The following is a 20,764-nucleotide window of genomic DNA, read 5'->3' as shown; positions in this document are numbered from 1 at the left end:
TACGGTCTGCATGACAGTGATATTAATCATGGACGATCACATCAGGCGTCTAAGATGGAGGCTGGAAGAGCGCACAGCGAGAGTCAGGAGATGAAGAATCGAGCAGCAGGCGATACTTCTTCTTTTCATGAAGACAAGAAGGAGAGCAGAGCGCCGCGGACAAAGGAGACGACGTTAATAAGTTTAACTTTTTAAACAGGTGCCGGTTGTGTCCGTGTTGCATGAGTAAAGATTTCAGACAAGGGGCGGAGCTACCAGCCATCTAACACCTACGTCATGTTCCTGTGGAACCCAGAAAAGACCTCGGAGAAGGAGCTAAAATGGTTCTAGGAACTGAGTGCTGTGGTCCCTGGTTCCTGTATGTCCGAATGCACGAAAAAACGGCCCTATTTCTGAAAAGGTTATAGGAACTGCAAAAGGTTCCTACAGTGGGAATGCTTCTTTGCTCCACTTCTGCTACTCTTAAAACATACGTTAAAGACAGCAAGGGTTATGATCTTCTTCGTTGTGTATGACGAGGTTTCTCAAAGACAATGAAAACACTTCCTCGTAGACATATTCGCTGTTCTGAACAGCCAATCAGAGCGGACTCACCAATAGACAAGACAACGTTTCTGACAGATACTACCTCTGAATATGTCATGGTTACTATCATCTTACACTTCTATGAATGCACCGTCAGGTAGACTGATCACTATTAGTTTAGTACAAGTGCGTTTACTTAATTCATTTTTGTTTCCCCACGCTTCTCCTGAGCAACGACTGTTGCAGTGGGTGATTTGTGGATGCACCACACCCACCATCTGTATCTAACAAACATCCTAGAAAAGTCTTGATGTTCTGCTGCACAGTTTGTGAAGCAAGAACGTCCAGATTTTTTAAAATGAAAGAGGACGCATTTTCTTTTTCACATGAATGCAATTACAGGAAGAACCAGAGGAAACCAAAGCAACTGGGTGTAGCAGAGCATGATGTCTTCAGAGGATGCTTAGTATGATTATTCCCCCGGCTTTAACACAGAGATTGTTTATCACCTGGCGTGGCTGTAGCTCAGGAGGAATCAGCAATCAGGAGGTCAGTGGTTCAACTCCAGCTTCCAGACACTGAACCCCCAATGTATCCATCAGTGTATGAATGGACTAACCCAGTGTTGGAATGCATGTAGTTATGTGTAGACTTAAGATGTGCTGTATGAGTGCATGTAGTGTTAGAAGCACTTTGAGTGGTCAGTTAGACAAGAAAAGCACTATACAAGTCCATTTACCCACATGAGCTGAAGCAACTCATGAAGTTAAGAAGGCATTTCACTTCAAAGACAGATCACAACATGAACTGGTGTACAGCGCAGAGCCATTATTTATCTTGCATCTTCTAAAAAGTCAGGCAAATCTCTTCCTCTGCAGATGTAACTCGACATTTAAACGTCTGAAGGCTGGTGCAAAAAAATATAAAATAAAATGTCAATCAAGTTTATCAAATTAATTCACAATTTTAATCGTACAATCCAAAGCGCTCTGCTAATCAATACAAACAGTTTATCAATGCCTTTACAAGTTTGCAAGCGTTTTCATGACGATTATCTTCCAATCGAGGATATTTCCCTGAAAAAAATGGCAAATACATCACAACTATTTTCATTAACTGACTTAAAAACATCACGCCTCAGTTACAGTTTACATCAGTTCCATTTTTACACCCACCCCCCATATGTGAATGAATTACCATACAATCTATAATCAGAAGAAGTCGAAGTAAGTTCATCATTTTTGTCCCATTATTCAGAACAATATTATTCAGTCTTTAAAAAGACACATTAAAGTGATAAAATTCATTCTTACAAATTAGGACACAAACTGTCTAAAGAGCATTAGCAGATACATCAACATATGTTTGGATTTTCTTATTCAAAAGTGATGAAGCAAGTCTGCAGCTATGCATCCGACACAAAGAGGACAAAGTCGGACACAGTGTTCACTAATTTGACCTGATCAAAGCTTCCATCTCACAGATGAATTTGAGTTGAAATTTATGATCAGATGTGTCCCAGCTCTGTGTAGCGTTCCTTTTAGGGATAACCAGTGCATATGGACCTGATTGACCTATCTCCTGCTCCACCCAGTACCTTAAAATGTAAACATGAGCAATATTAATAGCATTCATAGTACAGCTAATGCACTTAATTAAATCAAACAAGTTCAGTGTTGCAAGAAACAAACAGCTGACATCAAATCCTGGTGAAACAATAGTTTATACTTTGAATTTGCATTAAAACTAAATCCTTTCTTTTTCTGTCTCAGCACCGGGCCGTAGTCGTGGTCAATATTTATTTTTACTTACCCAAGAGTGTCGTTGCGTCCATCAATCCAGAACCAGGTGTTGTCAGTTTCTTTTAACCCAATCCAGTATCCATGGTTAGGGCTCTGGTAATACCGGATGTTTTTACTGACAAATTCCTGGAAGTCATGACATGGCGGATCATCGGAATCATTCACACTTTAGTAAAGGCATCAGTTATAATAATTTAAAAGAAAATGGAAATTTGGAAAATGCCATTTATGCTCTTTATAGCTCACCTGTTCTTGCAGATTATCAATAACAACCAGATCTGCAGCTTTGTCTTTGCAATAAGTTCGACTTTGTGGCCATGTCTTCCAACTTGGGGGTTCATCATAAAACAGGTAGCACTTTTCCTGGTAAAGAATCCAGCCGTCCCGACAGGGCTGACACTCACGAATTGGGCGGAGAAATTGATTAATTATTAAATCTAACATGTCAAAATCAAATGACAGCCTTTTTAAACTGACTGAAATTATACGGATTAGACCAACTTGGATTTTAATGAATGTGATTTAATTGGAATCTTATTACAATGAATTGGATTACAATTAGTTTAAAATGGACTGTAGTTGAAATGCCTCGAGATAACATTTGTTGCGATTTGATGGTATGTAAATAAAACTGAATGATAACAAATGATAAAACCTTAAAAGACTTATGACTGTTATCCTACATGAGGAACTATAAATCTATCTACTTCTAATATTTCCATTCTGGAGCATCTTTTTTGGCAGGACGTTTTCTTCCAGAATAAATCCAGCAGGTATAAACTCAAGATATTAAATGTTTTTTTCAACTTTATTAGTTGCATTTCAGGTCTGAAAAATGTTTTTAAAAAGTTGTGATGTGGGTTAGTAATAAAGAAAATTAGACGATAGTTATTATGATTTGGCACAAAATATGTTCAGAGGAGCTAAAGTTTGTCCTCAAATGTGATTAAAAACAATGTTCCTCAGAGAAAGACTGGAAGGGATCTGCATATTTCTGCCTCTACAGAGCAGAATATCATTAAAGCATTCAAGGAATCTGGAGGAGTTTCAGTGTAAAGGACAAGGGAGCAAGCCTAAGCTGGACACCCGTGACCTCTGACCCCTCAGACGGCGTTGCATCAAGAACCGTCATTCATCAACAGCTGATAGAAGCACATGGACAAGGGATTACTGTGGAAACCTTTGTCAAGCACTACAATACAGAGTTCCATTCACAAGCTTTACTGTGCAGAAAAGAAGCCTCAGAAAAGAGGCGGCGTCCACTTCTCTGGGCTCGGAGGCGTCTGGGATGGACCATCACACGGTGGAAACGTGTACTGTGGTCAGACCCATCAGTATTCCAGATCTTTGTTGGAAGAAATGGAGCAAAGAGCAAAAGCAGCATCCAGCCTGCTGTCAGCAACCAGTCCCTGCAGCCAGGCTCTGTGATGGTATGGGGTTGGATCAGGGCCCTCGGCAAAGCTCATTTCCACTTCTGTGATGGCAGCATTAATGCAGAAAAGCTCACTGAGATTTTACAGCAACATATGCTGCCTTCAAGGCCACATCTTTTCCAGGGATGTCCAAGCATTGTTCAAGCACACCATGGAAAACCACATTCTGACACATTCCAAAGGCCTGGCTGAGGAAGAAGAGGGTACGGGTGCTGGACTGGCTGCCTGAACTTTGAAATGACAAATATGGTTATGTGCCTGAACTGCTGCACAGTTTAAGATGATTTTACTGGAAGAAAAGCTCTTCATCACTTGATATTCTCAATGCCTGAATGTCTTTTCAGTGTCATGAGAAGGAAGATTATAAAGCTTTACAGGCATGCATTTTACAGGCCTGAAATGCATAAAGAGATATACACGACCAAGATGACGAAACAATGACGTCAAGGCTACTTTTTTTTGTTTTGGGACTCTCTAAAACAAGGCTTCTGAAAGCAGAGGGTTTTCTGATCAACATGAAACTGATGTTTTAATTCTCACTTTCTGAAGAAATCAGAAACATGACATCAAAATTGAAAATGTTGATGCAGGTCAGACGTTGCATCAGGGTTGAAAGGTAAGAATGTGTTCAAAACGGTTTAAATCTCTTTAAAGAAGGCAGAGAAGATTTTACTTTTGGAAAAACTAAAGTAACGCTTGTAGAATAAATAACTTATAGAAAGCTGCATGCTTTTTATTCTAAATAAACTTTAAAAAGGGTATAAAGTACTGAATTTACCATCCTGCTAATAACATTTGGGTGTTTTTTTATGAAGTATAATGTTGTTAAATGACTTTATTATGTACTTACTTTTGTCAGGGCAGAATTAATTCACTGGAAATTTGTTGAATTTCAGGATGACTTCCAGCGTCCAGTTGAAGTCGTCTTTCTGTCTGTTCAGGTGCTTGGTCTGATTTTCTAAGATTTCAATCTCCACCATCATCAGATCGGTCCGATTCTTCAGGACTCTGTTGTCGGCAGTCAGCTGCTCGGTCCGATTTTTTAAGACTTTCATCAGCTGCTCATTTTCTGCTTCGAGGTTTGCTTCCTGTTTGTTCATTACAATGGTAACTGAACGAAAAGAGAGAGCACGTCAGTCAGTCAATATATATCATATTTGCAGTTGATATGTCCATAATGCTACTGTTATAATTGGCTTTGATCTTAGACATTATAAATTCATATTCTGTATTTTCCTAAATAACGTTCCTAGCTGGTACTTTTCCACTTTGCTCATACTGCACAACAGATGACCTTAAATGGTCCAAGACCTTAGAATGACATAAACAACTGGGTCAGACAAAACATCTCTATTAGGGCAGATAGGTCTGGTACATTAGATCCACGCCTAAAACAGCACTCACACACACACACATTGTTTATCACATCCAAAGAACACAACAAGGACAGCAGCTGGCCTGAGCATGTCACCCAAAACTGGCCAATTATACTCTGACAAGTGTGAAAACAACTTCTGTGAGATAAAGCTGAATATAAATATGAAATGTTTCCGGATAACGGGGCTCGGCCTGACGGATTTCCTGCGGGAGCTCTGGCACTCCGAGTCCAGCGCTGCAATATACTTTACATGTGACCACTAATAAATACTTTTTTAATAAACGATTTCTCCAGCTTGTTCTTGAGCTTCCAATGAAAAAACCGGGCTAACAAAGTACATCTGTGAACACGTTCACCAAAGATTCAGCTGCTCTTTTCTCCACTGTGGAAACCTCTCGACCAAACTCAGTAGTTATTGTGTTGAGAGATTTCAACTCGTGTAACCTCTCCCAGGAACTGACGAGCTCCAAACAGCTGGTGACATGCGCCATGCAGGACAGCAACACACTGGACCACTTCTACTCCACCATAAAACCCTCATACCGCTCCATCCCCCACGCTGCCCTTGGACACTCCGACCACTGCATCATACAGATGGTCCCCACATACAGACAGCAACTGAGAAGGGCCAAACCATCCAGGACTACAGTAAGGAGGTGGACTCCAGAGGCAAGGGACAGGCTTCAGGACTGCATGGAGTCTACTGACTGGGAGTCACTGAGGGGCCCTGAGGATGACAACGGCAGCTTTTCTGACACTGTATGTTGCTGCATCAGCTTCTGTGAGCAGGTCTGCCTCCCAACCAAAACCATCACAAGGTACAATAACCAAAAGCCCTGGTTCTCCAAGCAGCTCAGAGAGCTCAGGCGCCGGAAAGAGCAGGCGTACAGAGAGGGTGACATGGACACATTCAGACTGGCCAGACAGGGCCTCAAGAAGGCCATCAAAAATGCTAAAGAGGACTATAGAGCCAGACTGGAGCGTGATTCAGGCACCAACGACCCTGCAGTTGTGTGGAGTCCCCTCAGAACCATCACAAACGTCCCCTCCCCCGGACTAGCTGACGATCTCAACACCTTCTACACCAGGTTTGAGAGACCCCCTGCTGCTCCATTGTCTATATTATTGAATATATCCTCTTACCTATCCTTCTCTCCTCACTCTCCTCAATCTCAAAACTATCTCTCACTTAACTCCCCAAACTATCTCCAAACTATATTAATGCTTTCCAAACTCTAGTATCCAAACGATCCAAACTCAAAACCTGAACTGACTGTAACTCTCCATAAAAAAACACATTTTAAATGGAGACTGAGGGGTTTATATACCTGTCAATACTTAAGACAAAATCTGAACCGCGTCCTGAAGCAGTCACGTCGTACGGCCGCATAGCGAAGCATAGACATATACAGTAGCGAGCCTTCTGACGTCATAATTTTCAGCTCCTCCCCTAAATGCAGCAAACCGTTCCCTCCGTTACTCCAGACAAGCCTCAGTCAGCACGTCTCTGAACATCACAACAGGAAGCTGCGTACAGGTAAGTCAAGAAAAGAATACATGTAGCGGTCAAACATTTGCAGAAATGCCTTCAAATTGCTTTGTGTCATTGGTTTGATTCCTGCAGCTGGACACGGGCAGTCAGAACATGCACCAGAGAGTGAAAAAGTTTAAATAACCTGGCTGCTATTCACAGTTAGCATGTCCTGCTAATGCTAATGCTAATGCTCTGCAATACCAGACACACAGCCTCAGCTATAAATTTCCCTAAGCCGGCCAGATGGACAAATAACATGGAGCTTTATCCTTTTAGCTGTGTGTGAAACATACTTCTGGGCCCTTTTCTAACCGTTTTTAACAGTTTTTTTTATAAACTTCTTTCTGTAGTTTTGCTGAAATCTTTTGTCATTTAAAAAGTTTGATGATCATTGTAAAATTTAGAATAGTTCTTTCCAGGCTTATCTGGGTATCGTTTGGCTTTTTGATAAAACTGGAGCACAAACATGAAGAGGAGTCATAGCATTATTATAAAAACTTGTCGGTGATCCAGGAAAGTATCACACGAGCAGAAGAAATACACAGTTATCCTCAGTATCAGTGTCCGATTTCTCAGATTTACACTCTGAGAAAGACACCATTAAAAGACAGTCAGACTGTCCTCTTCAGAAGTGTCTCATGAAAACTTCATTATTCAGTTTTCTTTATATATCCAATATTTTCTTTTATCCACGAATCAACAAGGATTGATGGCATTATAAAAAGGTTGTACATATATTTACTCATAAAGCCCACATCTGGAGTTAAAATGGAGCTAAAATTATCTTTATTAGGAGTATCTGTGCAACTTTTAGGAGCTGATACTCTGATCTGACCACAACACAAGATCACTTTTACTCTTCAACTGGACACATAAGTTTACCAGTTAAGATCATTTTGTAATTAAAATAAAGGAGATTGTAGGTTATTTGGGTTGAAAAACATTTCAGAGTTTTAAGGGTCTGAGAGTTTCCTTCATCTCAAATTTTAGGTTTCACTAAAGCAGCTTTCTGGAATGAATCACTGGACGGGCACTTCTGATGCCAGAAAAACACTCCTTTATATTTAAATGACAGCCTCAGAATGGTCCACTTCATGTTGTTCTTCAGAGTGTCTCAGATCAGTCAGACAGCTCCTGCTAACGTGTTGTTCGCCACACAGAACTAGATCATTCCCCACTGAAACATCACATCTTCTCAGTTTCAAGCCTCAGTCTAGACTGAAGCTCCCTGATAACTGAACTGTTAAAAAATGGGCTTCAGAGTGTAAATGTGACAAATCTGAGATTACTCTGTGTTGCTTTCCTGGATCCCTGACAGCTCTTGGAAATGAGAACAAATTTAGAAATAGAGAAAATCTGAACTTCAGGCTTTGGGATGATATTGGGACCCTTTCCTCAAACAATATCTTTGTCTTAATGTAGTAAAAAGATTTAAGTTGATCATTTTACACTGACACAGATGAGATTCATGGGATATTGCACACAGTGGGTGTCATTCTACAGAGTGTATTATTACATTTTTTCTGAATTTGATCAAAAAGCTCCAAATATTTTGAACTGTGACCTTAGTGGGTCTTTAAAGAACCAGTTTAAAGTTCACAGGAATTTGAATAAAAACCACAGTTAAAAGTTTAATGAAATGTGACTAGATGGTTAGAAACTGTTCAGAAAGCTTATCAAGAGAAGAAGAAAAGTGGGTGTGGTTTAACATTCTGCACGCCACAGCTGGATCTTATTGTATGTACTGACAGTTGCAGACAGAGTCCATCAGTCGGAGGACCAGGACCAGAATGGAGCAGCAGAACCAGGATCCGAACCCCTCCACCAGGAACAGAGCCGGCTCATCCTCTGGTTCCACCGGACTACAGGTCAGTGTGGAGGACGCTAAAGACATGTGGACGAGTTTTGAAGTTCCGTGTATCCTCCGCTTGTTCTGGTGTTTCCTGGTTTCATCTCCTCTCTCTCTGAACTGGAGATACAGATGTGCTGCAGGCTAAATGATCTGCTGGAAGAAAATCAGTGGGCAGATTGTTGTGGTGGGCTTCAGATTTGAGAGGTTCAGGAGCTAATCTTCATTATTTGTGTTTATAGTCTCTGGATTACATTAATTAAACCTGGTGGTGGTAATACTTTAATGGTTAAATGTTAAATGACAGGTTTGTAGCTCTCTCTACCTCAGTGTAAATAGTTGTTTTAGAGTGAAGCTAAGACTATTTCCCTGTTTGCTGTTGAGCTGAATGGCTGTAGACCACTGGGTTGTAAGCTGGAACAAAGGGTTAGTGTAAAGAATGCTATGTATTACCACAACTGTTACTTTTATTAATTTAAACCATTATTCATCAACCTTTTTCAGCCCAACCTTTAAATGGTGTTTAAGTGTACAACTTGGACAAGACTGTGCTTCCTTCTATCATTTAGAATTATTGTAGCACAAATTCCCTTTCAAAGTTTCATCTTGACAAAAAATAATTAGTAAAAGAGCAAAAAGCAAGAGTTTACTGCTTAAAACCCTGAATGTGTGCTGAACACATCAGAGCATAGTACTGATAGCTGAGGGTACTTATAAACACACCCTCAGCCTTCACGTTTGATCGGAAATATTGAGACCTGTGTGGATAGGTCCGTCCAGGTCCAGTTAGAATATGTTGGTTAGCAAAGGTTAGATTAGAGAAATCTTTTGTGTTAACTTCAAAAGGATCAAAGTCTTCTTCCTCTCTGTCATTGCAGAAACATATAGCCCAAGAGGGATCCAGATGGTGCCGTTATAAGCACTGTGGGGAAGTTTTCAAAAGATCATCACATCTGAGGTATCATCAGAAGCTTCATAAAGGAGAGAAACCTTACAGCTGTTGTCAGTGTCGGGCAGCTTTCACTAAGACTTCCCATCTTAAGACACACCAACGTATTCACACAGGAGAGAAACCTTACAGCTGTGGTCAGTGTGGAGCAGCTTTCACTACATCTTCCAATCTTAAGACACACAAACGTATTCACACAGGAGAAAAACCATACAGCTGTGGTCAGTGTGGGGCAGGTTTCACTCAATTAGCTAATCTACAGAGACACCAACGTATTCACACAGGAGAGAAACCATACAGCTGTGGTCAGTGTGGGGCAGCTTTCACCGCATTATCTGGTCTAAAGAAACACCAACGTATTCACACAGGTGAGAAACCATACAGCTGTGGTCAGTGTGGAGCAGCTTTCACTACATCTTCCAATCTTAAGACACACAAACGTATTCACACAGGAGAGAAACCTTACAGCTGTGGTCAGTGTGGAACAGCTTTCACTCACTTATCTAGTCTAAAGACACACCAACGTATTCACACAGGAGAGAAACCATACAGCTGTGGTCAGTGTGGGGCAGCTTTCACTCAATTATCTCACCTAAAGAAACACCAACGTATTCACACAGGAGAGAAACCATACAGCTGTGGTCAGTGTGGGGCAGCTTTCACTCAATCATCTAGTCTAAAGAAACACCAACGTATTCACACAGGAGAGAAACCATACAGCTGTGGTCAATGTGGGGCAGGTTTCACAGCATTATCTGGTGTAGAGAAACACCAACATATTCACACAGGAGAGAAACCATACAGCTGTGGTCAGTGTGGGGCAGCTTTCACTCAATCATCTAGTCTAAAGAAACACCAACGTATTCACACAGGAGAGAAACCATACAGCTGTGGTCAATGTGGGGCAGGTTTCACAGCATTATCTGGTGTAGAGAAACACCAACATATTCACACAGGAGAGAAACCATACAGCTGTGGTCATTGTGAAGCAGCTTTCACTCAATTATCTAGTCTAAAGAGACACGAACATACTCACACTGCAGATAAATGACTGGTTTAAATCAACAAATTTTATAGCATATAAGACAACGTTAACTTGGGAGCAGGAACAGTAACTACCAATCAAAAGCCTTTCTTTTGTTCAGATTAAAACTATTTTGTGTGGATTACCACCTTCTCTTGTCAAGACTTTTGTTCTGAATTTTCTGTGGGTAGCACATGTTTGAAGAACTATTGAAAGTGCTTTATAAATTGTTGGGATTGTTTTAACTGTGGCCAGCTCTCCCACCATTCAAGACAAACATGGCATCGATTATGAGTGTATGGACAGAACTATATGCAATCTGTTTGAAACTAGAAACATATTTTATTCTGTTATACTGAACATTTATATTTTGTTTAAAGTTAAGATTCACGAAGTAGCTTTGCACAAGCTGTGGGTATTTATGTAAATATACAACATCTGTAGACACAATATATAATTTCATTTTAATGTGAAGTCTAGCTTTACACTAGTCTGTATTTCATTGTTCTGCATTTTATTAAAGGTCAGATGTCAACACTTCTCATGCTTTTCAGAGATATTTTTGAAGAAAATGTGTGTTTGGTTACGAGGGAAAGTTGGACTTATATTCCCCAAAGACCCAGAAATCTTTAACAGTCTGAAAAAGGTTTGGATTTGTTCCCTGTACTTTCCAGATAACTGTTTAATGACTGAAGTTGAAAGTTAAGGCTGTTCCAACACTAAAAGGGCACAAGGCTCAACTTCAAGCTGTGAAACTGTTTCAAATGTCTGTTGTGTTGGTGTCAAGAAAATTCTCTCAAAATGAGACTCAGAGACAATTAACACAAAACATTTATTTTCATAGCAAGGTGTCTGCATGACATATCAGGAAACTGACACAGAGTTGTCTGAGTTAAAAAGATTATACTATTGCTATTTATGCCACACAAGGTCATGAGACATTCAGTAAAACAAGGTTTAGATGGAAGCTGAAATAAGATAGATAGGCCTTCTCCAGCACCCTTGACCCTTGTACCTGTGACGGTCCTTAAACAATACGTGGAACAGGACAATGAGAGTTGAACAGTTCTCAGCCCCACCACAAAATCTCAAAATTTCTTCATCATATTCTCATTAATGATCAGAGCTGAGTAAGATTTCTTTGAAAAGACAGAATAAACAGGACTTGATGGCTTTCAGTTTTCTTCCAGAGCAGAAATCACAGGCCACATCTTCAGGTCCAGCATGGCAGTGATCAGCAGGAGCAGCTTGGAGTCCAGTCTTCTTCAGCTGCTTCATTAAATCAGCTAACATGGTGCTTTTCTCCAGGACAGGCCTCGGTGTGAAAGTTTTCCTGCAATGAGGGCATCTGTGAATTCCCTTCTTATTCTTTCCATTCCAGTAGCCTTTAATACAGTTCATGCAGTAGCTGTGCCCACAGGGAATAGTCACCGGATCCTTCAGTAGATCCAGACAGATCGAACAAGAGAAAGTTTCCAAGTCCAGTTTAACACTTTTCTGAGCCATTTCCTCCATTTGGCAGAGCAGTGTGTGACTCTCAGAGCAGAAACACCGTCTGTACTGTGATATAAAACTAATTCCACCTCCTTTTGTTGCAGCTGATCTTCACTTAAGAGCTCCTCTACTATCACACAATGGTTTCACACATCCTCCCACCTTCAGATCAGTTTAGGGAGGGAACAAGGAAGTTTCCGCTTGAAATTCTTAAATCATGATCTTCTTCTGAAATGTTAACCTAAATCTTCTCCCTGGTGCATTCAAGTGCGTGACATGAAACATGAGCTCTCATACGGCTGCTGGACTTCAGAATAGGTAAACACCTGCAGAGTTGAGCTGCCTGAAAACTAAAGCTGACCCCTAACCTGCAAACTTTCTGTACTCCTGGCTGGCTGGACCAGAGTCCAGAGAAGAGTCCAATATTAGCTCTTAACTCACATGTAGATTTGACCTATTAAAGGTTTGTTAAGACTGCATTGTCATTTCAATTTTCACTTAAATAATATAGTCCAATTCAAGCCAATTGGAATTCAATTAATTAATTTCAAAATAATCAAATTAATTCATGTAGAGCCAATTAAAAAAAAAATATCCTAGCTAAGGAAACCAACAGATTGCACTGAAACTTGTCTTCAGTCTAATCTCCCGTCCTGAGCGTGCCTGTGGCGACTGTGGAAAGGAACGACTCCCTTTTAACAGGAAGAAACCTCTGGCAGGACCAGACTCAGGAAGGGTGGCCATCCGCCTCGACCAGCTGGGGTTTGAGAAGACAGAAAAGAGGGGGGAAAAACACCATACCACCATTCAAAGGACACCTGTTGGAACAGGGAAACAGAAATTAATAACCACAATAATGTCACATGTACATAATAGCAATTGAGAAATTAAACAGGGGGAAAAAGAGAGCAAAGTGAGGAAAGGTGTGACAGATGAGGTCCCCCAGCAGTCTAAGCCTATAGCAGCTTAACTATGGGATGTTTCAGGATCACCTGAGCCATCCCTAACTATAAGCTTTATCGAAAAGAAAAGTTTTAAGTCTAATCTTAAAAGTGGAAAGGGTGTCTGCTTCCCGGACATTTACTGGCAGCTTATTCCACAAGAGAGGGGCCTGATAACTGAAGGCTCTACCTCCCATTCTACTTTTAGAAACTCTGGGAACAACAAGTAAACCTGCAGTTTGGGAGCGAAGTGCTCTGTTAGGAAAATATCTTACAATTAAATCTTTAAGATATGATGGAGCTCGGTCATTAAGAACTTTATATGTGAGAAGAAGAATCTTAAATTCTATTCTGAATTTAACAGGGAGCCAATGAAGAGAAGCTAAAACTGGAGAAACATGATCTCTCCTGTTAGTTCTCATCAGAACTCTGGCTGCAGCATTTTGGATCAGCTGGAGGCTTTTCAGAGAATATGTGGGACAGCCCAATAATAAGGAATTACAGTAGTCCAATCTTGAAGTAACAAATGCATGAACTAGTTTCTCTGCATCACCTTGAGACAGGATGTTCCTGATTTTGGCAATATTACGAAGGTGAAAGAAGGCAGTCCTAGAAACCAGTTTTATATGTGCGTCAAATGATAAATTCTGGTCAAAAATAACTCCAAGGTTCCTCACTGTAGAACTAGAAGCCAAGGAAATACCATCTAGAGTAACTATATAACTAGACAATTTCTCCCTGAAGTGCTCAGGTCCAAAGAGAACAACTTCAGTTTTGTCTGAATTTAAAAGCAGACAGTTCTGAGTCATCCAGGTCTTTATGTCTTTAAGACAGGCTTGTAGCCTGACCAACCTGTAGGTTTCATCTGGTTTCATAGATAAGTACAGCTGAGTATCATCAGCATAACAATGGAAATTTATGCCATGCTGTCTGATAATGTTACCTAATGGAAGCATGTATAAAGTAAAAAGAATCGGTCCAAGCACAGAACCCTGAGGAACTCCATGACTTACTCCAAAGTGTGAGGAAGATTCCTCATTTACAAGAACAAACTGGAATCTATCAGATAAATATGACTTAAACCAGCCTAATGCAGTTCCTTTAATCCCAATAACATGTTCAAGTCTCTGTAACAGAATGCTGTGATCGATCGTATCAAATGCAGCACTGAGATCCAACAGGACAAGCACAGAAACAAGTCCGCTATCAGAAGCTAACAGGAGATCATTGGTAACTTTCACCAGTGCCGTTTCTGTGCTATGATGCACTCTGAATCCTGACTGAAACTCTTCAAACAGATTATTTCTATGTAAATGATCACAAAGTTGAACTGCAACTATTTTTTCAAGAACTTTGGACAAAAAAGGGAGATTGGATATAGGTCGATAATTAGCCAACACTTCTGAATCAAGAGTAGGTTTTTTAAGTAAAGGTTTAATTACAGCAACCTTAAAAGTCTGAGGTACATATCCTATCAACAAAGACCGATTGATCAAATCCAATATGGAAGTGTCAATTAAGGGGAAAACCTCCTTGAACAGTCTGGTTGGGATTGGGTCTAACATACAAGTTGATGGTTTAGAAGAGACTATTGCTGTTGTTAGCTCAGAAAGATCAACTGGACAGAAGCTGTCTAAATACAATTCAGGTTCGAAAGATACTTCTAAAGCTCCTCTACTTGATGATACATCAGTGATAATAATGGGAAGGATTCCATTAATCTTCTCTCTGATAGAAACAATTTTATTGATGAAGAATCTCATGAAATCATCACTGCTGAGAGTTAAAGGAATACGTGGCTCAACAGAGCTCGGACTCTTTGTCAGCCTGGCAACAGTGCTGAAAAGAAACCTGGGATTATTCTTATTCTCTTCTATCAATAATGAATAATAAGCAGTTCTAGCTTTACGAAGTGCTTTCTTATACGTTATTAAACTATCTTTCCAGACTAATTGAGACTCTTCTAAATTAGAGGAACGCCACTGTCTCTCCAGCTTTCTTGCAGTCTGCTTTAACGCACGCAGCTGTGAATTATACCAAGGAGCCAACCTCTTCTGACTGATTACCTTCCTTTTCAGATGGGCAACATTGTCCAGTGTTGTACGCATTGAAGCTGTAGTGCTGTCAACAAGAGAGTCAAGTTCTACTGGAGTAAAATTTAGGTAGCCATCCTGTGTCATATCAGCACATGGCAGTGAAGAAAAGGATGATGAAATCAACTCTTTAAATCTGGTTACAGCATTCTCTGACAGACACCTTCTATATGTAGAATTCTTCTCAGAAACCGTGTAGTCAAGTAATGTAAATTCAAAAGTTATTAAAAAATGGTCAGACAAGACAGGGTTATGAGGGAACACTGTTAACTGTTCACTCTCAATGCCATAAGTCAGCACAAGGTAAAGGGTATGGTTAAGGCAGTGAGTAGGTCTGTGAACACTTTGAGAAAATCCAATAGAGTCTAATATAGAATTAAAGTTAATATTTAGGCTGTCATTTTCAACATCTACATGAATATTAAAGTCACCCACTACAATGACTTTATCTGTACTCAGCACTAACTGGGATAAAAACTCTGAGAATTCAGAGAGAAACTCAACATAAGGGCCAGGTGGACGATACACAACAACAAACACAAGAGGTTTTTGTGATTTCCACTTTGGGTGGGAAAAACTGAGAATCAGAGATTCAAAAGAGCTCAAACTAATCTTGGGTCTAGGACTGATTAGTAACCCTGATCTGAAGATAGCTGCCACTCCTCCTCCTCTGCCTGTGGTTCTAGGAACATGAACATTTAAATAGTCAGAGGGAGTTGATTCATTAATGCTAACATGATCCTCCTGCTGCTGCCAGGTTTCTGTAAAACAAAATGATAAATCAATATGATGATCACAAATCAAATCATTCACTAACAGAGACTTCGAAGGGAGAGATCTAATATTCAGCAAACCACATGATGTGTAAAGAAACAGGACAGAGTTAAGAAAAGGAATCAAAGTGAAACTGTAAATACAGTCAAACCTGCTTCTTCATTATTTGTTTATTGTAGGGTTTGTGTTTAAGTTATGGGGAAGTTTGAAATCTGAAAGTATAGATATTTCTCAGGTTTGTGAATATACCCACATCTGGCCGCCCATCTCCCCCTACACACTTCCAGATTATAAGAGTCTGGAGTCCAACTATATCTCGTTGGTACGGCTCCACCTTACACACCGGCTCTGGCTCCTTCCTTGTTTGTGATGCCAGGAATCAGGCCAAGGCCCCTGCCTTCACTCACTGTCCACTTCATAATGCAAACTCCAACTCAATGTTTCTCCCTGCAGGTGGTGAGTCTTCCTCTGTGATCAGACAGGCTGCAGACACACAAAACAACACTCAGGAAGACACTGAAAGACTGACTCTGAAATTAAAGCTGAACATTTCTCCTATCATTGGATCTGTGTTTAAGGTCTGAGTTTATGAGTACACAACTCAGTTTGTGACTAATTTCATATTTTTATTTTCAACAGTCATTACAGGGATTTCCTCTGACAGCTCTCTGCCTCCTTTAAGGAGATGTTCTTCAACTCTAAACCTAAATACTCCTCAAGGGATGATAAGTTCAGGTATTTCAAAGGGAAGAAAACAAAATGAACACGAAATGCTGTTATTTTTTTTGAGCTGAGATAAATTCTGCATCTGTACACAAACATTAGATTACTCATTGTGTAGGGATAACTCTTTTGTAACCTAAGTTGTGTAATTTATATCCTCCACTCAATCTGATAGCTGTCAAATACTGTGTCTTCTGAGCTGGCTGGTTTGGTGGTTCAATATCAACTACAAAACAAATGTAATGAAGTTTTAAAAATGCAGCGAAAGAGTTGGGAATAAATGGAGATCTGTCATTACGAACTACAGGACAGTTAAGATTAGCTGTTTGCATGAAGATAAAATAGATTTTAAAGGTGTTGCATCTAACATTCAGAAACTCTAGAGCACCAGAGCCTCTGACCAAAAGAAACGCTAAAATAAACCTATTTACTTGAAGAACTTCAGAAGTTTATAAGACACTTTCTCTCATGAATGGGTGACTCTGGTCTTATCTCGCTCTGTGCTCGAGGCCTTTTAGGCCAAAGGATGTGAGCTCCTCGGATTACTGTGACCTGGATTACTGAGAATCTTCATCAATATGTTAACTGTAAAGATGTGAAGCTCGGACAGGAGATCTGCTTGTTGTATGAGGACAGAGTGTGTCTTATATGGAGATGGGAGCCTGGCTCAAATACAGAAATAATTTATTTGTATGTTTCTGATTTAAATGTGTCCTCTCAGGAGCTCTGAAGTACTATCAGTAATACTGAGCGGGACTCTGCATTGATGGTAATTTGTCTCTATCTGGTGGCGAATATATGAACTGCAAGACGTTCGTTTAATGAACACAGAAGCGTTCAACTTTAGGAGGAAGTGAAACTCTTCCAGTGGTTCCTGCAGAAACCTGACTTATTGGATGGTTCCAGCCACGAAGAAGCACCGTCTGCAGAAGACGAGCAGAACGGACACAGTGGACCTGATGCTGGAGATGTACTGAACACAGATGCAATGGTTGGGACAAAGATGGTTGGAGAGAAGACACAGAGGAGTGAAGGTCAGCTGGAGAAAGAGAAGCACCTCCAATTCTATCTGATACTAATATCAGTGAAAATGGTCTTCTTCTACTGTTCGATGTGCTCAGTAATTTCAGTTCTACATCGCTCAGGTTCAGTCTTGATTGGGTTGGGTTTACTTTCTCTCACAGCCTGCTGTGTTTTTCACTAACTGATTTTATCTGAGTGTGTGTGTGTGTGTGTGTGTACTGTATTTAGTCGACGTAAAGGTGTCTTTAACAGAAGGCACGAGGCTGTTCTCCTCTTAAGATTTATCTCTGTGCTTCACCCCGGCAGAAGCAAACAGTGAGGGGGCGGGGCTTGTTCCAGACTCTCAGCTGCTCTCCCATTGGTTATTGCTGATGACGTCAGAGACGGACAAAGTTCCTACTGGCTCCTGAAGCCGGTGTAGTGAGTGTGTTTCTGGAGGAACGACAGCAGTGACACTTGTAATGTTCACAGCTTCTGTTTGACACCTCAGAGTTTATAAAACTCATACAACACTATCAGAACACATTGTCACTATGTGGACCTTTATGAGCACACACACACACTCAGGACCTACATGATTACCGTGCTTAGTAATGAGTGTATAAGTGTACACACAATCCACAGCGACCCAAGAGGGCCAAGCGCCCCAGACGTGCCCACAGGTGGGTGAAGCAGCGGGGAGAGACAATCCTATAAATGATGTGATCATGTGACCGGCACTAAAGACTAAAATACTTTATAAAGAATCATTCAAAATGTAGAATATTCAAGTTACACAAAAAGCAGAGAGACCTCGATAAAATGAAAACTGACTTTTCAACAACATTTCTTTGTCTTTTGTGGAGTCTTTTTTGTCCAAAGTTTTGGTCGACTTTCTTTAAAAAGTGATAAATCAGCTATATTCCTGAGGAGCCCTCTCCACATCTGCTGAATACAGAAAGTTTGGACGTGTTTGTAGCTGCTGCTGCTGTCCCAGCCATGATGTGTCCACACTGTGTGTTCAGAATGAAGGATTAGAAATGAGTGGATCTGAAGTGGAGGCCAGAGGTAGCTGGGAACAACAAGACGCTCCTGGACACAATTCATGCATGTTATCAGAATCAGAAATACTTTATTAATCCCCGAGGGGAAATTATTTAGAAACAAGAGTTTAAAAAAAAAAGATAAGAATGCTCAGTGTGAGCAGCCAAACGACATATTTTCACAGAGGAGAGATGAAGGTGTGGCTGCACACACTGATGAAGGATAAGAAGCTGTCTGGGTTAAACAAAAAGATTTAAAAGATATGATTTAAAAGCTGTCAGGGCAGCTTCTGTATAATTCATCATTGTTGAAGTGACATGAACGTTTTTCTTTTATCTTGGCGTAACTCTTTATTAATAATATCAATAAGCACTGATCAGCTGACTTCCTTTACTTAAAGCCAAGCAGCTCCCTCATGATGGATCACATGACGTGTCAACATGAATCAGATGAAACTGAGCTGGGAGCCTCTGCTGGTAGATGAGGTGATGACAGAAATCTGACAACATTCCAGCTGACAGCAGCAGTTTACCTGCAACAATGTCAGGAAGCCTCATTGTTCAGGTGGGAGTCGCACAGACTCACACAGACTCTGATGAGTTTGTTCAAAGCTTCCACCTGTTGAAGTGACCCACAGTCAAAGCTCTGACAGGACTGCTGCAGAACAGATGTTCACACATCACTGAGCCTCTCTGTCTGTCTGTTTCTGTGTGTGACTTCAGCTGTTTTATCTTTCCTCCATCAGGAAACTCAACGTTCCAGAGAACTGAACCTTCAGGTTTACAGGTAAGGTGGAACAGAGAAGAGTCATCTTAAAGCAGGGCCGGGTGTGAGTCCGTCAGTGTTTCCAGCTCAGCTCGGATGAAGTCCTCCGTCTGTCAGCGCTCTGCAGCTCCAACCACCCAACTGCTCCATCTGTGAGGGAAACCAGGACTCTGCTGTGAGTCTCTTTCATGTTTCAGCTTCTTTTGTCTGTCAGAGTGTTGCTGCTTCAGCAGGAAACAGCTGATCAGAATGACTGCAGAAACTTTATCGATCCTGCAGGGAAACAGCTCTGTTACAGCACACAGTTAAGAAAGGAGGAAGCAGGGGAGGGGAAATAAATCCCAGTCAGAATATGAAGAAGGCAGAAAGTGTGAAAACATGATGAGATGTGTTCAGACGTTAGGTTGTGGGCTGGATATTTGTTTTTAAATGTGTGAACATGGAGCGTCCCGGCCTCCACAGGAGTGAACGTCAGACTTCAGCTCAGAGTTACAGACTCATCCCACCTGTTTACTGCCGTCGGGTTTGTTCAGAAGCAGCTGGAGACAAATGCAGGAAGTTTTTAGACAAACAGCTGACAGTATGCAGCCAGTGGTTCTGTCCTCATCTGTCTGCAGCAGCAGCTGTTTGCACATGCTCAGATGTGTTGCTGTGGCTGCTCACACAGGGTGTGGTGTGTAGGAGGAGGACACTGTTCATCACGTCCAGTTCATTAAACACCTGCTGGCTTTATCAATGATCTCTGTGGACTGCAGTTTCAGTCAATATAGAGAAAGAAATACTTTAAGAATAATGTCAGTAAGATAAATGAATAAAGCTCTGAAATAAATACTAAACATAAATATAAAGAAATGATGTAGTTAAATAAACATATTTATTGATCTGAATGTCTGAATGTAGATCAATATTTCAAAGCTGTTTCTGTCTCCATGTTTTAATTCCCGATGAGGATTTCAAAGAAGAAAACAATGTGACTTTAAAAAATATAAAGACATTTTCCACTGAAGATTGTTAATTCTAATATAAATCATTTTTATTGTTCTTTATCAGTTCTATATATATATATATTTCTATTCTTTATTTATTACTTTCAGGATTTATTTCAAAGGTGTGTTTATCTTTTTAAGTATTACTTTCTTGAATATTGATTGAAACAACATCCCATAAATCTCCACCCTCTGGTTTTTGATTGTTTGTCAGACTCACTGATCTAAACTCTGACCTTCAGGCAGATTTTAGGAGACACTCACATATTATCATGAATTATTTTACTGTTTTATTTATTTCATATGTGACTGTATGTTAAAATATCTAAAGGAATGATTGTTGGTCTGCTTTCTGTGTGCTTCTGCTGTGTTTGTTGTGAATGAAACCAGCCAACAGAATATAAAGTGTTTCCATCAGCTCAGCCTTAAACTGAAGCAGCAACAGGAC

General features: G+C 40.4%; 2 protein-coding genes across 2 annotated transcripts in view; both read left to right on the top strand.

Moving 5' to 3' along the window:
* The window catches only part of LOC140294513 (protein NLRC3-like), a 1,060,349-nt gene that overhangs the window by 530,068 nt on the left and 509,517 nt on the right, over positions 1 to 20,764 (top strand). The gene's annotated exons all lie outside the window — the stretch shown is intronic.
* On the top strand, positions 8,463 to 10,521 carry LOC140296189 (uncharacterized). Its single transcript, XM_072379705.1, has 3 exons — positions 8,463 to 8,540; positions 9,251 to 9,301; positions 9,400 to 10,521. The coding sequence occupies exons 1-3, from the start codon at positions 8,463 to 8,465 to the stop codon at positions 10,519 to 10,521; spliced, it is 1,251 nt and encodes a 416-aa protein (XP_072235806.1).

This window comes from Leuresthes tenuis, unplaced genomic scaffold (genome assembly GCF_036924035.1).
Source record: "Leuresthes tenuis unplaced genomic scaffold, fLeuTen1.0.hap1 SCAF_1, whole genome shotgun sequence".
NCBI lineage: Eukaryota > Metazoa > Chordata > Actinopteri > Atheriniformes > Atherinopsidae > Leuresthes > Leuresthes tenuis.
The sequence above is the reverse complement of the archived record's forward strand: the minus strand, read 5'-3'. Positions and strand labels throughout refer to the sequence as shown.

Excerpts from the sequence above, each read along its gene's own strand:
- LOC140296189 (XM_072379705.1), top strand. The coding sequence starts at position 8,463 with ATGGAGCAGCAGAACCAGGATCCGAACCCCTCCACCAGGAACAGAGCC. Across the intron at positions 8,541-9,250 it reads CTGGTTCCACCGGACTACAG|CCTTCACGTTTGATCGGAAA; the intron begins GTCAGTGTGGAG and ends ACACACCCTCAG. Across the intron at positions 9,302-9,399 it reads GTGTGGATAGGTCCGTCCAG|AAACATATAGCCCAAGAGGG; the intron begins GTCCAGTTAGAA and ends CTGTCATTGCAG.